This window comes from Conger conger, chromosome 4 (assembly GCF_963514075.1).
Source record: "Conger conger chromosome 4, fConCon1.1, whole genome shotgun sequence".
NCBI lineage: Eukaryota > Metazoa > Chordata > Actinopteri > Anguilliformes > Congridae > Conger > Conger conger.
The window spans coordinates 65871415-65888790 of record NC_083763.1 but is presented as its reverse complement, the minus strand read 5'-3'; the positions used below and the strand labels follow the sequence as shown (position 1 = coordinate 65888790).

The 17376-nt window shown below is 37.9% G+C and overlaps 2 protein-coding genes across 3 annotated transcripts in view; one reads left to right on the top strand and one right to left on the bottom strand.

Annotated features, from left to right (window-relative positions):
- Window positions 1-1963: 1963 nt before the first annotated feature.
- Window positions 1964-14578, top strand: hacd1 (3-hydroxyacyl-CoA dehydratase 1). Its single transcript, XM_061240465.1, has 7 exons — window positions 1964-2179; window positions 4672-4789; window positions 5623-5641; window positions 5798-5886; window positions 6868-6989; window positions 10457-10635; window positions 12438-14578. Exons 1-7 carry the CDS (start codon window positions 2061-2063, stop codon window positions 12518-12520), a joined length of 729 nt encoding a protein of 242 aa, XP_061096449.1. The 5' UTR covers window positions 1964-2060; the 3' UTR covers window positions 12521-14578.
- Window positions 14579-15667: 1089 nt separating this feature from the next.
- The window catches only part of colec12 (collectin sub-family member 12), a 46531-nt gene continuing 44822 nt past the window's right edge, over window positions 15668-17376 (bottom strand). For both annotated transcript variants that reach the window (XM_061239215.1, XM_061239216.1), the window contains 2 exons: window positions 16918-17063; window positions 15668-16668 (listed from right to left, as the gene is read on the bottom strand). In XM_061239215.1, coding sequence (XP_061095199.1) covers window positions 16649-16668; window positions 16918-17063 — 166 coding nt within the window. In that variant the 3' untranslated portion in view covers window positions 15668-16648. The remainder of the gene's footprint in view (window positions 16669-16917; window positions 17064-17376) is intronic.

The following is a 17376-nucleotide window of genomic DNA, read 5'->3' as shown; positions in this document are numbered from 1 at the left end:
AAATGTATCTATATATATATATATATATTGTATTTAATAATAAAAGAAAATTGTATTTAATTTAAAAAGACATTTTTGTATTTCTTTTTTTTTTTAAGTAACATATTACTGTAAGCAATTTACTGCTTTTTACATAAAAACTTGATCGAGGCTCTCTGAAATCAGTAGCAAGGAGCCGGCCAAAGTCTGCAGAAGAACTGTGGCAGGTTCTCCAACATGCTTAGATCAACCTCCCTGCTGATTGTCTTAGCCAACGCTGTCCTGCACTTCTATATCTCAGAGAAGTGATGCAGTTTTAACGCTGAAGGGTGGTCACAAAAAATATTGACTTGATTCAGTTTTTAACTATTCTGCCAAATTAATAAAATGTATAGTACGTTTATTTAGGACCTTTCATTGAATTATTTCTGAAGGAATCTTATCTGTACGGAATGTTATTTAGGTGCCTAAGACTTTTGCGCAGTACTGTATATATATATACAAATTTAAGATAATCAAGAAATATTCTTTTGATTTAGATTTAGTTTTGAACTGTTTACTGCTTAACTTTTGTATATATATATAGAAAGTTTCATGTAATTATTTTTGAAAACATCGTCTCTTCATGTTTATTTATTTATTTATTTATTTATTTATTTATTTATTTATTTATTTATTTATTTTAACATGTGCCTAAGACTTTTGTGTAGTGTTGTACAGTTTAAGCATCACTTACAGACTAAAAACTGCTTTTGTGGACTGCTTTCTCTCAAACTGGAAAAAGCGGGTGGGGATGCCCTCAGTTCAACTGTCATTACTTCTCTGCCAATAAATGAGATAAATCAGCTCTTACAGGGTACATATGACCCCATTGGACTCATACTCTCAGTGAGCACTTTATTAGGTATTTATTAGACTTATTTTTGTCTAATAAATTTTGTCTAATAAATAACCACTGTTGTAATGTGTGGTTATTTCTGTTACTGTCTCCTTCCTGTCAGCTTCAACCAGTATGGCCCTTCTCCCCTGACCTCTCTCATTAAGGCTTTTTTTTTTTTTGCCCACAGAACTGCCGCTAACATGACGTTTTCTGTTTTCCACACCATTATCTGTAAACCCTACAGACTGTTGTGTGTGAAAATCCCAGGACATCAGCAGTTTCTGAGATACTGACTGATTGGCTGATTAGATATTTGCATTCAACCTTTTGTAGTTTTAACATTCTGTATACTCCCCTTGTCCTAACCGTCAAAAATTACCTGCCTTCACTAAACCCCTAAAATAAAGCAGCTTAATTGAATTCTAAACTCCAAATTTTACATCTTTGCTGTGAAACATAGTGGCAGGTCATTTTTGACCCTTAAGACAACAACAGGGTTAAGAAGCTGGTGTACAGATCTACCTAATAAAGTGGTCACTGCATGTATGTAGCCTACTCTGTTTACTGTGTTGTTCGTTGTCTCTAGTCTCCTTTGAAACCTGAAAGAAACAGCTGCACACAATATGCCACGAGTATATACTCTTGTAGTGTAGTACTTACAATATCAGGTATTCATCTGCTTTCATCTGTTCATGAAAAACATATCCTACGAACTGTGCAGTTGCATTTGTTCTGCTAAATTACATTATTGTTAGCCTACAGTTGAGCAAGGACAGCCAATATTGTACTAATGACCTGATAAGACAATTTAACCCTCAGGTATAAGATCACATATGCGATTAGAATGAACATCGTAATGCTGATGCGACAATCACTCCTGGTAATTCTAACCAATGGGTTTTTAGAACACTGACTTAGATTTTTTCGGGGGGTGAGGGGGCGCATTCCAAAAATCATATTATATAAGGATTAAATTTGCATACTAGTTAAATACAGTCTGAGTATTTCATATAAATCATTGCACTTCCCCTTACAACCTGGCTCTCTCGCGTGTCTCTGGACATGTCAGACACTTGTCGGAGCAATAGTCCCGCGAGAGGGGTGTTGTTGGTTCATGGATGGATGACCCTGCTGCTCTCAGCTCCAGCTGTCAGCTGCGCTCGCGCTCCGTTTCTGACTTTCCCACTCTGTCCCCGGTACCATGGCGTCCAGCGAGGAGGACGGCTCGGTTGAGGAAAAGGAAAGCAACAACAAGAAGAGAACAAAAAGTGCCATTGTTACTGCATGGCTTACATTTTATAACATTGCCATGACGGCCGGGTATGTGAATTATTATTACTAAAGCGAATTATTTATGAGTTGCCACTCCCTTCAGTATATGCACCATTGAACTGCACTGTACATGCAAGCGTGTGTTGCCGTTTATAGGACCAAATGACTGACTGTGCAACTGCTTGTTCTGTAGCGGTTTCCGCTCGGTTTGAGTGACAGAGATTGTTAAATAAAACAATGATTGTGCGGCATGCGTGCGGTAGTTGAACAAGTGTGGATACCATTTTATTTAGTTTCTTGCGCGATTCTCGATTGATATGAGAGGCGTTATAGCTGTTGTCTGTGCGGCCCCTGAAGCAAGTTCAGCCTTTCCAAATACGGTCGATTATACTGTGTCAGCGTCATGCCCACAACCTCAACAGTTGCAGTGATAAGTATAGACGGCGCTCTGACACTGGAGCTGCGTTTTGGGAAGGCGAAATGCTCAATTGGCAGATTTTAATGACTTTAGAAGTTTGCCCACTTTATTTTAGCCAAATAATACGATACTTTTTTAGATATATGTGTAAAGATGGTTTTTTTAAAAGTCTAGAATGGAACGTTTGTCATATTCACGAAAGCAGCAGTGTAAAGTGTCATTCGGTTTCGTAATGCCTTTGATTTGGTCAGACTAACTGGGTTTCGCAAGATTCCTACGATTATGCATAATATCGCGCCTATTAAAAGCAAAGGGAAACATCCTAGAGCAATGCTGGTTGATGTCGCGGATCACATGGTGGTGGTGTTTTCTTCTCCGCTGCAGATTGTTAATTGCCGCGATGTGTGGGCCTATTTCATTGACATATTATACGTGAAATAATGTAGGCATTGTCATGTAAGATCAACATTGCTTATTGGTGCTGTCTTAATGTCTTTATTCCTTAGTATATTGTTTTCGATTAAAGGCAGCAAGGTGCAGTGTCTTCCATTTCATATTGCTATTCCTATGTGTACTGTAACTTGGGTCTGTATGAAACAGTCTAGCTGTGATTAAATACAATTTATGTGTCGACACATCAATCAAATTAATTTGCTGCTATGCTGCTCGCAGTGAAACTGGTTCTTAGTCCTAGTTGGCCTTCTGGATTCCTGGATACCACTTCAAAATATGATGGAGAAACTGTACCATTGGACTATGTGTGGACTACTCATTAGTTAAACTTCTTTTGTTAGCTTACTTTAAAGCAAAATAATATGTGCATCACTATTATATTATATTATGTGGTACTATATGTGCACAACAATAATTTAGCTCCATTCTCATTTGTGCAACCTATTGACAATATATAATCTGGGCTATTTCAGTAATCTTTGTAACCAGCCTACATTGAAAAAGGTATTTCGTAAATGACTGCACAATGATTGATGAGCTCTCTCAAAATGAATTGTTATTATAATCAAACTCTTTCTCTGATTGTAGGTGCTGCATTTAATCAGGTGTGAAAATTCTTGTGATTCTTATGATTTTGGTGTGTGGCCAAATGATTTATTCCTAGAAATGTCCCCTGGAGTCTTAATGCAATCTAAACCAAGACAATCACATTCCGTCAGCATGCTTGTCTTGCTTGTCCTCTGTTTGAGAGGGAATCAGTTTGACTTCCTCCTCTCCTGGAGCAGTGCTTCATTCTTTTCAACTGAGAAAGTATTTTTTCCCATTCTACCCAATACAGAGCACGCTGGGGCCACACTCAGTTTAAAGGACCACACACACACACACACACACACACACCCTAGAGTGCAAGGAACATCCTGCTGGTCACAGCTTGTGGAGAAAGGAACTGTATTATGTGTAGTGTACAGCTTGTGGTGTGATCGGACACTCTGGAGAAATAGGAGACACAATTTCATGTTACATTGCCTTATCTTTCTCATAACAAACAATGAATTGGAAAGGTTATAGTTACTGCTGTTTGTCAACAGAACTTGGTTGCATATTATGTTGTACTTTAATAACAAATGTTCTTTTCCTCACCTCACTACACATGTAATTGGCATATTGTACTCAATAGATTGTATTGTAGGCATTGAAGGAAATAAACTGGAACACTGTTCTGATGCATGCTTTTGTTGACATTTTCTCAGTTACATGAACGTTGTAATGATGGATTTATTACCAGTCTGTCCAAAGTCATATGTAAGCGATTACCATGTCTATAGAATGTGTGGATATCCAGTCCGGATTTCAACAAGGGGATCCTTTTCCATTTATAATAACAAACCCGAGGGACTGCTAGAATTTCACTTGGGTTTATTTTATTGTGGGAACAAATGTACCCCAGACTGCTCACACATTTAGCTCTATTGATGTCTGTGAGTTTCAGTAGAGAAGTAGAACTGAAGGTTAATTTGCTTGAGAAATAAATAAAAGTTGTGTAACTCTCTGATAATTCTAAGTTCAACAGAAAATTCCAGCACATAGAATATTTCTGTTTTGTGAGATACCTGTTAAAAGTCGTAACTTCAATCAATATGTATCTGAAATGCAGCATTTTTTTCCACAGGTGGCTGGTGTTGGCAATAGCGATGCTTCGGTTTTACATGCAGAAAGGGACACACATAGGTCTGTACAGAAGTATATCAAGGACACTGAAGTTTTTCCAGACAGTTGCATTAGTTGAGGTAAGACCATTTCTTTTTTTAACGCAAACAGTGTTTTTCTTCAGAATGAATCTCATTTTATTCTATTAATTTGTCTGTGTGTTGAGGTCATTTAACATTGCTGCAAGTTAAAAAGCAAGGAGCAGATTTGCTGCATCTAAGATGAATAGCTATGTCTAATGTCCAACTTTTGAGCTTTTGACAAATATTAAGTTGGCAATTATTCATCAGCAGAATCTTTACTATAATTTAAAAAAAAATCCAAATAGTATACTGTATGCCACAAAGGAAGTGGCATTTGTATTCTGATTTTATCCCAGTTACTTATGGGTTATACTGTAACTCAGATTGAAAGTCATTATGTACTGATTGGCATTTGGTGGTACCAGGCTTAAGGTTTCGCTGGAGCTGACTTGCTCTCTGAAAGTGTGTGCTGTGTAGAGATACAGTCCACTGCTGGCAGGCCTGTTCTGCACTGTGATCTGTGTGCAATGATGCTTGATTCAGATTCTGGCCTGATATTGCAGCGCATCCCTAGATTGCCCTGGCTGCTTACAGTATTGGATGCTGTACTTCTGTCCCTTACTTTTCTCAATAACAGCCACTGTTCAGTTCTGAACAAGCAAGTGTTCTCTGTCTTTCTACTGCTCTTGATCCGGTCACCAGAGGGACACTACCCTCTGTAGCCTTGAAGAAACTATTGTGACAAGATGCATTAGTTGAGAAGTTTAAATGCTTGTAATAGATTCAGACATGAATAATTGAGATGTGCTGTAGGCAAATGGTGTCACATGTAATTGTACTTACTGTACTTTGAGACACTTCATATATGCTCATGATGTCTCATTTTTCAGGTTATCCACTGTGCAATTGGTACGTATTTAGAATTTTTCTCAATCTGTCTATTAGAATTAGCACTTTTTCTGTGTACATGTATGTGATGCTCGATTTTTAAAGGCTTAAATATACATTTATAAAATTAATAATAATTCTATAATTATTCTAAAATGGGTACTATTCTTCTTTAAGGAATGGTGCGCACCTCTGTGATCGTGACTGGGGTCCAAGTGTGTTCAAGAATATTCATGGTTTGGTTCATTACTAACAGCATTAAGCAGGTGACTTTCATATTTTAAACTTCTCAATAATTATTGTCACAGCATATCTGTTATGCATTCCCTGTATAAATTAAAGATACATTTTACATATTACAAAAATTGAATCGTCCTTCCGTGTAGTAATTAATGTTATAAACAGACTAATTGATGTGTTCAACATTTGGTTACACTTTATACCTCATCTAGATAAAATATATATTGTAGTACCTCTGTAAACTACCCATATGAGTAATATGTAGCATTCACAGCCAGTTATACCTACTGATAGTAGAATTTGTAACACCATTTGGAATCATGAATAAATATTCATACTAATCAAGTATTTATATTATTTATTTATACTAGACGTCCTCAGATGATATATTGTTTCATGATGCATTGTGACTGCTATTGGTGTTAGTTGCAGTATGCGTCAATGGGTGTTGATGAATGATTATGAATTTCATTATGATGGTCTGGCTGTATAATTGCAAAGCTTTCACAAGCACATTTGCGTTTTCAGTCATAATAATTTTAGTGTCACAAAGAAGAATTTGGCTACTTCAGCTATGATTTGTTTACTTGTAAATGCAAGTAGTGGAAGAATTGTGTCTGACTCTGAGTATGTTTATTGTACATTTTACATCCCCCTCATTAAGATTACTAATTTCTACAAAACAGATAAAATGTCTAACAAAGAGAGGAGCATTAGTTGGGAAAGAAAGAGATATTGCTATGTTAAAGTAAAAATCTAAAGACATAAATAATAATAATAGTTGTAAATTCAGTCAAATTTTCTTTTCATGTCACATTGAAGCTTGATATGTGAAATGATCAGGCTGACCAAGAAGAGAACAGTGCATTTTGAGTAACATACATGCACCATTTTGAGTAACATACATGCACCCAGTCTGTCCTGTAAATTATTACCCTGGCTTGCAGTTTGCCTTATGCCTTTTTTCTTTCTTGTATTTTTACATTTTCCTTGTTGACTTTTGGAAGATTCAGAATGAAGAAAGTGTACTCCTTTTCCTGGTCGTGTGGACGGTGACAGAGATAACCAGATATTCCTTCTATACATTCAATCTCCTCAAGCACCTGCCATATTTCATCAAATGGGCCAGGTGGAGATTGGTGTGGAGTATTTTGGGTGCTGGTTGAATAGATGGCATGTTATTTAGTTTGCATGTCCTGTTTGTATCAATTTGTACCATTGTGTCCCATGCTTTGAAGTCGACTGTTGAAAGGTTGAATGCACATTTTTCTATCAGTTTCACAGCAAGAACTACTCTGCATGGGCTCTCTGCATTTGCAGTGATGTTTCCTTTACTGTAATGAACAAACTATAGGTAATGAACAAAAACGGAAATACTAATGAAAGCCTGTTAATACATGTGTTTATCACCACCTAAAATTCTGTGGAAATACAAAAATACCCTTTTCCTACGAGTCGATGACCTCATACTGAGTTGATGGTGAAGTGAACAGCTCATGCTCTGTGGTTAGGGAACAGACTCCCCTCTCTGCAGAAAGGAAATGCTTTAAGATGAACTTAAGATGACTCAATAACATTAAGTAATGACTGGCATCAACCTTGCTATCTAAGTATATGAGTGCATGCATGATCCATGCCAGGAAAACCGTTATGGAACCACAGGGACCCCTGTCTATTAGAACACCGTTGTGTTTCCCATTTTTGTTCATTACCTGTGACTCTTAATTGCTGGCCCCAGCAACAGTTACATTAATTAATTTGTGTTGAAGTGGTATAAGTGGAGGGTCTCCTTAAGCGTGTGCTTCACTTGACCAATTGTAATCTATGAGACTGTCCTGTAAGTGCGGCCACTTATTTGGGTGATATGAGAGAAACCGGAGTTCCCTTGTTTGGTGCCTTCCAGCCTTCACTGTAAAAAAAATTGGTTCCAATAGGAAGCTATAATTCTACTATTCCATAGAAGAACCCATTAAAGGGGTTTTTTGTCAGGCAGAATTATTCTTTATATGGGAGTTTTCACATTTGACACCTTCGACAGAATGTTCCATAAAGAACTAAAAAGGGTTCCCCTATGGAATCGAGCCAAATAACGCTATCAGAACCCTTTTGTGTGTTGTTCAAACCTATTTGGGAGCAACCATTTGTCAATGTGAAGGAAGGCTGACACTCATAAGAGATGCAGTGTTTGGAATGGTTCTGTGTAAATGTGTCTGCTTGGAGTTCTGTTGAGGAAGCCGTTCTGCCCCGCTCGTGTGCTTTGACTGGTCCTGTTTCTGTGCTTTTGCTTATTCAGCCGACTGCTGTTTCACCACACTGTTTAAGCTATGCCTCCCACTGTGAACGGAACCCCATAAAGTCTTACAGACAACCCCCTAAAGAAACACACGGGGATGGGGTCTTTTTGACTTTCTGTTATACCAGTTACCATTTGTCTGTCTCTGATTCATGCAAAGCCTGATTTACAGAGAGAGTAAATTAGCAAATGACATTTCCTTATTTACTCTGCTGATTCCCTTTATCCCAGACAAAATTCACCGTTCACATTTTTCATACTGTCCATTTGTACAGCTGGATATGCACTGAAACAGTGCAGACTAAGCGCCCTGCTTAAGGGCTACACTGGCAGTGCCTCCATCTGGGGATTAGTCCTGCAGCTATGCTTGGGTCAGTGCTGAAACCCATTCACCTTGCTGTGGCCTCAGACTTGTATTACACAGGCCTGGAAGCGTACACTTTAAAAAGGTCTCTGTTTCATATTTTTTGCATTCCATTGTTTGTTTAATGTTGGTGCTACCACCAGCTGTATCAATGAACAGAATGAAAAATGTTGTACCACGGGAGCATAGGTTTGCCAGATTTAGAATCTGTGAAAACCAGACATCTTAGTCTTGAATAAGGTTGGGTGGAACCTGTGTCAAACCGAGGTGGGGTTCTGACAAGCATGGAATTAATGGTTATTGTTTTCTGTCAGTTGCTCAGGCTGGACATTATATTGTCTGGTCAGGACAACAAACTGGTTCTGAACAAAATATTTGAAAACCAGACATTGCAGTCGAAAACTGGGCAGGTGGCAACCCTACTTAAGCAAGCTAGCATGATGCAGCTGTAGCTGGTGAACTGAGCTCCACTAGACCTCTCCCTGAAAGCCAAACTTCAGACAATGAAAGAGCAGCACTCCATGTGTTTGTGTTATGCCTCTTTCCTTATGATTTTCCCCTTTAAAAAGTTGGCAGTGGCACAGGATTCAGCAGTAACTCATTTCAATGGATAGAATCCTGCAGTTGACACAGGGAACATATGAGTTCTGACACCATATCGAATATGATTTTCAGCACAGATGCTTGGTGACAAGTGTTAGGCTGAAACTGCATGTTTTGGTTTTTACCACAATGTCAATTATTTCAGGGCCAATATGTTGTGGCAATCGGTTAACTGTTACATGTAATCCTAACAATGAAACCGACCACCGACCAAGCTACCATCCCTCACTGTTTCAGTGCAATAGACGCAACACTGAACGTCGACACTAATCCTCGTCCCGTTGTCATGCCGATATCGAAACCGAGTCCGGAGAGGCCTGGCCGCTGTCGGCGGTATAGCGTTGGCTGCAGCAGCGCGGTATGACAGGAGAATTTGTGTGCCACGTTCGGCCCTTTAGCAGTTGTCTGCGCTGCCTCGCAGTCTTAAGACTCCCGGGCCCGAGGGGTTCCTTTAAGCTGGGAAGAAAGGGCTGCCTCGGGAGGGTTTCATGTTCAGCTGCTCCCGTTTTAAAGACCATCTGTTTTGGGCATGGAATGTTCTCCCAACATTTCTCTCACATCCGCTGAGACGACTCCCCCACTGCCCCCTCCACGTTGTTCAGGAAATACTTCATTCTTACAGCTAAATATATCACTAAATATAGAATAATGGCTCCTGCTTAACTGAGAGAATGGCTTCCTCTGATTCATTAAAGTTTTCACACTACAGTTCATAGAAATTGAATAACAATATGGGGGGGTGAACCTGTGATGAGGTTTATATTATTAAATGCATGATCATACCTGAGATTTATGCAGATCATGTGTATGTCCCTTTAGTTTTCAATACAGAATATAGTCTAGCAAAAATAATTAAAACATGAAGATAGAGAAGTTATACTCAAAATCTTATGTGAGTCAGCTCTTTATGGGCCTGTGTGTTATTTGTATGCACTGTCTGAGAAAAGTAAGCTTTTACTGTTTTTTAAAGGAAAATAATTTTTAGTCAAGTGTTGTGAAGAAAGGTCCCCAAACCTCTCCAACGGGGAAATAACGTTTCAGTCATATATACACAAATACTAACATGCATCTTGAATCATAGATGAAATGACAATTTAATGACGATTAACAAATAATTGTATTTTAAGTCATTGTACAATTCCCTTCAAGAGGGCAGCAGTCTGATGTTGTGTATGGTCTTTGTTTGTGTGTGTGTGTGTGTGTGTGTGTGTGTGTGGTCTTTCACTGATCTTTGATAGTTTTGTTTGTCATATGGCTGTACATCTAAATGGGTTGGGAGTGGGGTTATGTGGGGAGTGGGGCTGGGTTGATCTTTGTCCCTTTTCCTCTCTGTCAGGTACAACATGTTCATTGTCATGTACCCCCTTGGAGTGGCGGGTGAACTCATGACCATTTACACGGCGCTACCGTACGTTCGCAGGTCCGGAATGTTCTCAATGAGGCTCCCCAACAAATATAACGTCTCTTTTGACTACTATATTTTCCTGATCATCGTCATGCTCTCCTACATCCCATGTAAGAGTTTTTATCCTTTTCTGTCTGTTCCATTGAACATATAGTTACACTGTATTACTTTATGTGTTAAGTATTATTAATCGCAGTGATATTGCTGTTAGTATGCAGTATATAGTGTATATTTAATGCATTTGGGTTTGAGTTTTGTGTTGAGTGCCCCTATTTTCAACTGTACGAAAGTAACTGACAGGTGTTAGCTCAGGTCTTTCCTTTTGCATGAATTGTTCACACATGAAACATCAGTGAGTGTTTAGTCTTGGTTTAGCCTTTGTTGTTTCAGAGGCATACACCATCTTGAAGACCAGAGGACTATCTATGGCTGAAAAACAACTTATATGTAATGAGAGAGGACAGAATAATTCATTAAGAATGAAAGCACAGAAACTGAGTATATCATGTGCAGCAGTTTGGAAGGTCTTGAAAGAGAAAGAAAGCACTTGTGGACTCAGAAATAAATACTGCATAGGTCGGCCAAGGAAGACAACTGCAGTTGATGACAGAAGAATCCCAAGGGCTGTCAAGAAAGCCCCAGAAACAACGGTCAATGATATCACAAGCAGTCTCCAGAGGGCAGGGGTATAGATATCACAAGCCACCATATACAGAAGACTTTGAGAGCAGAATTATGGAGTTTACACTGCAAGATACAAACTTTTCATCAACAGCAAAAGTCAAAAAGCCAGATTAGAATTTGCCAACAACTACGGAGATGAGCCAGAAGAGTTCTGGAACAAAGTTTCAATAGATGAGACCAAAATAAACCTTTATCAAAGTGATCAAATGCTGAAATGGAGAAAGGGAGGAACAGCCCATGATTGAAAGCATACCACCTTATCTGTGAAATATGAAGGAGTTACTGACATGGCTTGGGCATGTACGCCTTCTTCTGGAACAGGATCACACATCTTTACTGATGAGGATGAATTGTACAAGAAGTGTACAGGCAGATTTTGTCTGGCTATGTAATGTACAGAGAAAGTCAGTCACCTGATTTGAATCCAAAGAAGCAGACATTTCACTTGCAAAAGCATTTCCAAAGAAGATATGGAATGATTGGTGCTGTCAATGGTCATAGGCTTCATGGGGTTACTGCACTTTTGGGCGATGCAACCAAATATTACACTTTATTTATTTGAATTCAAGATAACCTACTTTTGCTCATTTTAAAATGGGGGGACTCAACTCAAAAACAGCTGTTTCTATGAAATGGTAAAACATACTGTATGTAAGCTCCATGAAAACAAAGCTGATTGTTTTCTGATGCTGATGAAGTTTGTCTCGTAATCATGTTGTGCTCTTAGATCCATATGCCTTAATGTATACAGTATAGCAAAAAATAACAAATTTTACAAACTTAAAAGTTGGTAGTTGTGTGAAACACAGTACTTTACATCACGCTGAAAGTTTATGAACATGACCTCTGAAGGATAGACAGGCCAGTGAATCTGCAGGGTGGTAATTGCTTTCAGCTCCCAGTTATTTATCATTTTGATAAGCAGCTTTGAATGATATTATTCCTCCCCAACTACCACAGACTTACCCAGGGGCAAGAGTGCTGTTGCATGGGGTTAGAATTAGCAATGCTGTATTTGATTTTATCTAAAGCCAAAACTAATTATTGGTGGTAAACCCAGACCCAAACTCTGGGTGACCTCTATGTTGTAATTTGAACTTCAGAATTTACTGGAAGAATGTCCTTTTTGGAATATCAGTTTCAGGCCGAGCTGTTTGGGTTGGACGTTCCCTTTTGTACACGATGGGTTCAGACTCCTCAAGACCTGTTTTCTTTTGTCCTCCTCCAGTGTTTCCACAGTTATATTTCCACATGCTCCGTCAGAGGAGAAAGGTGCTTCACGGGGAAGTGATAGTTGAGAAGGACGAGTAGAACGACCACACAGCCTGCCTGTCTTGGCTTTCCCTCAAACAGCGAGACTGTGCCGCCCTGTCAACACCACCCCCCCCCCCCCCACCCAAACACCCACCCACCGACTACCTGCCCAGCCTCCACCAAGGATCCAGAGGTGCTCCCTCATGGCAGGAATAAAGTGCCGCACACGAAACCCTCCGGATCCTTCCGGTTCTTTTACAGCTGCAGAACACCCAGAGTTCACAAGCTGGTTAGACTTAATGCCCACACACTGTTCATTGGTGTAAGGAAGAAGGAAATAAGAGAGAGGTAACGTTACATCTAGCTGTACTTTATTTTTTAACTGGAAATGTTATGTGCTTGTGGCGCATAAACTTTTGTACTCAACAATATAACAAGAAGATAATTATTTAAAAAAAGGAAAAGTTTATGTATTTAAGTCCACTGGAGTTCTATATACAGTGGACCACCCATTCTGCACAGAATATTGTGCATTTGTAATGAACAAAATTGAAAGTACTTTATAAACTGTGCATACACTGAAAAAATGCTTCATTGGATATACTGTACCTACAGTACGGCACACAGTATGTTTTACTTCACTTTGTTATACCTGTATTTTTTAGGTTTTCTCTTTTGAAATTTTTAGGTTCAATGTTCAATTTTCAATTGAGAAAACCCAAAAAATATAGGTGCAACAAGTTGAAGTAAAAATTGTAGGTTTATCCAATGAAGCATTTTTTTTTCAGTGTATCATATGCAGCAATGCCACAATTACTTCAATAAAATGTTAGTTGTATGTACTGTTGCTGAGTTTTTGCAAATGCAATGTGAAACAGTCAGCTTCATGAGTTTAGCACATGCATTATGTCGTATCGCCCAAAAAAAAAAAAAAAAAAAAATTGCCATCTGTAAATTACACCATTTTATAGTGCAATAGATTAATTTAGTTCTACATCAGTAAAGATTGTATGCCAGTGATATATTGACAGGAAATTAACCTTTAGTACAGGTAGATTCTGACATCTAAATAATACAGCTTTTAATTTAAATTTTCTCCCTTTCAGTTGTTCTTCTTTTTGAACTGCTCTTATTTGAAATGTTTACCGAACACTGTCAAACGAACTTAAAAAGGAGCTCATATGGCATCTAAAGGAACAAGTATGATAGTTTAAAAGCCAGCTTCAACATAAGTACTGGCATGCAGGCTTTTCCGTTTTGTCAGATGTTTATGGCATAATTTGCCTTTAAAATGATGTTAATGTTTTTATTTTTATGTGTAATTATACAATTGATAATACACAAAGCAATTTTGCTGCTATCAGAAACTCAGTGCAACATTTCAAAACGCTGAGTGACAATTCACAATTAATATCTAATCAAAAATTTTATTTAACCATTCTTTGTGGATGAATTCAAAAGGCAAGCCCACAGAAACAGTCAACCTGGTCCCACTTCAGAATCATTTTCCATGAAATCCCAGTGATTCCTTTAAAAATGCAAGTAGAGCAGGTTTCTTTATTAATTCCAACCAAGTCACAATAAATCTAATGTTCTACATAAAGTCACAAAACTGAATTGTGACAAAATTGAGTACTATTTAACCAGACAGTATGTATTTTCTTTCTGTATATTTCTTTCAGAGTTCTTGGATTAATTTGGTAATTGAGTATGCATAGTATGTCACACCCCCTTTTGCCCAGAACCAGATACTGTACAATACAGCCTGGCGTTCCCCCTACTCTACAAATGGTGCTACTGCAAAATAATTTTAATCTTCTGTGTAGCTAAATAACCAACAGAAATGTGGATGAGCGATTGTTTAGTGACATGTAAATTGAGAGGTGAAAAACTGTGATGACATTAATTTCAAATGTTAATTTCTATGCACTCACACTGTTTCATGATCCTCCCGTGTATTTAATGAATCAAACAGCACTGTTTCATGATCCTACCATGTATTTAATTAACCAAACTTCACCCATTCATAATCCTACCCTGTATTTCGTGAGTCAAACTGTGATTGGAGTTAGGGCTGGGAAATGAAGAACAAATAAAAATCTAATACAAAACAAACTGCTTTTATTGGGTCCATTTTATACTGGAGATCGACGTTAAATAAACTGAATGAAAGGAAATGTTCTTGTGTCTTGTGATGGGGTTGTTTTCACAAGCTGAATAGTGTGGATAAAACATTCAAATAACTACAACTGTATTTCTAGTTATGAAAAGCTATGAACACAGCAATAGATGTATGTAGTATCACAGTTTATGAAATACATAGTACCGCAGTGTACCAGGATGTTAAATTTAGTGGGAATAATTTGAGCTTGTGAATGTGAAAAGAAATCTGTTTTTGACTGCCAGTCAGCAAACAGGCCAATGTGAGTGCAGTCAGATGTTTGGCTTAGCTGTGCTACAAAAAGTAAACATCTAAAGACTGTATACGTGAAGGAAGGACAAGGCTCCACCAGCTTCTGCTGCAGAGAATTAACTGTTGGCTGTCAAATGCATTTCATAATATCTTTGAGACTGAACAGATTGAATGAGCCACAGTGACATGCACTGTACACTTTGTAAGATTATAACTGAATTTGTATGGTCATTTGTATGTTTAGTATGCCTGGCACAAAGGTTTCAACATATGTATCAGGGTGCAGCAAGAAGGACATATTATTCAAGAGGTTGTGAAATATTACAGGAATTTCCAGTGAAGAAATGTTAGAATATATGATAGATATATTGTAATATGGTACGTGTTATGAATTAAATATATACATTGAGGGTTTTTTTATGCTATCTTCTGGTTCTATTTGAACTACAAAATAAAAAAAATAAAAACTGAATGTGGCAGTGAGGAGTAATACAAGGAGACAAGGAGTAATAACCACTCACAAGGAGAAAGGGGTTATATTAGAAATTGTAACATGCACTTTGATATTGTCTAAAATGATGTGGATACTGTGCACACATAAATCTGCTGTTATAAATGGAACTAAGACCTAAGAATAAAATATTTCTTTAATTAAGTTTGGTAAAATGATAAAAAGCTGAACTTATCTAATTCTGGTGAACCAACCATAATTTTGCTTTGGTATTGTAACTTTTGGCAAGATTAGTATTGTGAAGGTGCTCAGAAAAAGAAAAGAAAAACAAGGTCCCATCTTCCATAACTTGTGTTTATTTTTGTATGGCACTGCATAATGGGGGAGTGTGAAAGCACAATCATGTTGCCATTGTTCAAAAGATTTGACAGGACAGGAAGCTAATTGTCCAAAGTATCTAAAACAGGAAATTAGCATTTCCCTGAGTGTAATAGCAATCAAATGTCTGATTTGGACTTGTAGGTAGGAGGTCAACTGTGTTTCTCTGTACAGTTTGCAAAATATATCTCATGAAAATAATACAGGTTCCACGATAATACACATTTTTAGAAAATCTTTTACATACAAAAATATTGTAAAAAAAAAAAAAAGTAAACTTACACAATTTTCTTTATCCAAACCAAATGTCTTTTCTGGATAGTTTTACGTATATATTTGTATTTATTTAAATTCACGTATATAATATAGCTATATATAGCCAGACAATTCTTGAGGTCTAAGAAAGGCCTTCCTCAAGGATAACATAACAGCGCTGTATTGCTTGACTGCAAATCTGAGAAATTGTAACATTACAACTAAAGGCACACATCATAAAGATTCCTTTGTCTTTTCATTTTGGCACTGGAAAGTGACCAAATTTTGGCAACCTGCAATGTGAAAATGCATATTCTGAAAATGAGTTTAAGAGTGAATTATCACCATAAGTGGGATGGAATTTTAATACAACACAAAAAGGCACAACAATTCTAAATGATTCAGTTAATTTGATTTTTAAGTATATAACAGTACAAATCATCATATGTCTTGATTGTCACGGTGCTTGCATAGGCTGAAGTGATTGGTTGGGTGGAGCACTTCTCTTTGGGGATGGAGCAAATCTGGTCAGCAGTAACACTCCATGTTGTAGATAAATCTACAGTCACAAAGTGTTGTTTCTCTTCCCTCCGAGTGTCTTTTTTTTGGCATGACAAATCTAGGTTGCCAGTTCAAGGGCTATGAGACGTCTGGTCAGACATCCCTCTCACTCTCTCCTCAGCGGGTGCTATAATCCTGGCTGTTTTGCTTGAGGAACACACACCAATAAAAAGGTTAGTCTTAAAGTATCAGTACAATGGAGCTCAGGAAATATTTGCATTATGAAGATAATAAGATAAGATAAGAAAAAAGTATAACTGTAAGTAGGTGCAATTATTTTATTGTATGACAATTAAAAGAGGGAAAATGTATTCAGTAACAGGCATTGTGTAACTTAATTATTGTGATAATTATTATAATGTAGCCTTAAAATAATAATAAGAAGATGGCACTCACAGCTCTCCATGTTGCGCTCACAGATGATGCCGTTGAGATCGTCGCAGAAGAAGTCGTTCCAAAAGCCCTGGTGGATGAGGCCAGCACAGTCCTCCCCTTCCTGGTGTCCATGGCTCCAGTTGTCCGGCTGACCTAGCTTCCACTTCCTACAACCACACACCAGGGGGCGCTCATTCACACACATTGAGTCGAGAAAATTCTTGAACAAAGCACTCAGTCACAACGCATTAATGGACCCAAGGGGGTGACAGACCCACTTCACAGTGGGTCATACATGGTATATGCTAGTATTTATGCCTTTTCTCTGTTTGACGTTTTATTTTCGCACATTTTTGCTAATGTGCATCGTAAGTGAATATTGTTGTCATATTCAATCATTACTTTGGCCCAATATATTTTGTGCACAAGGAACACAACAGAGTAAACGTATGTGGACAGTTAATTAACAAGAGACTTTGG

Bases quoted from the DNA above. Each gene is read 5' to 3' on its own strand.
- hacd1 (XM_061240465.1), top strand. From the start codon at position 2,061: ATGGCGTCCAGCGAGGAGGACGGCTCGGTTGAGGAAAAGGAAAGCAAC. The intron at 2,180-4,671 runs GTATGTGAATTA...TTTTTTCCACAG, and splicing joins AACATTGCCATGACGGCCGG to GTGGCTGGTGTTGGCAATAG. The intron at 10,636-12,437 runs GTAAGAGTTTTT...GTCCTCCTCCAG, and splicing joins CATGCTCTCCTACATCCCAT to TGTTTCCACAGTTATATTTC.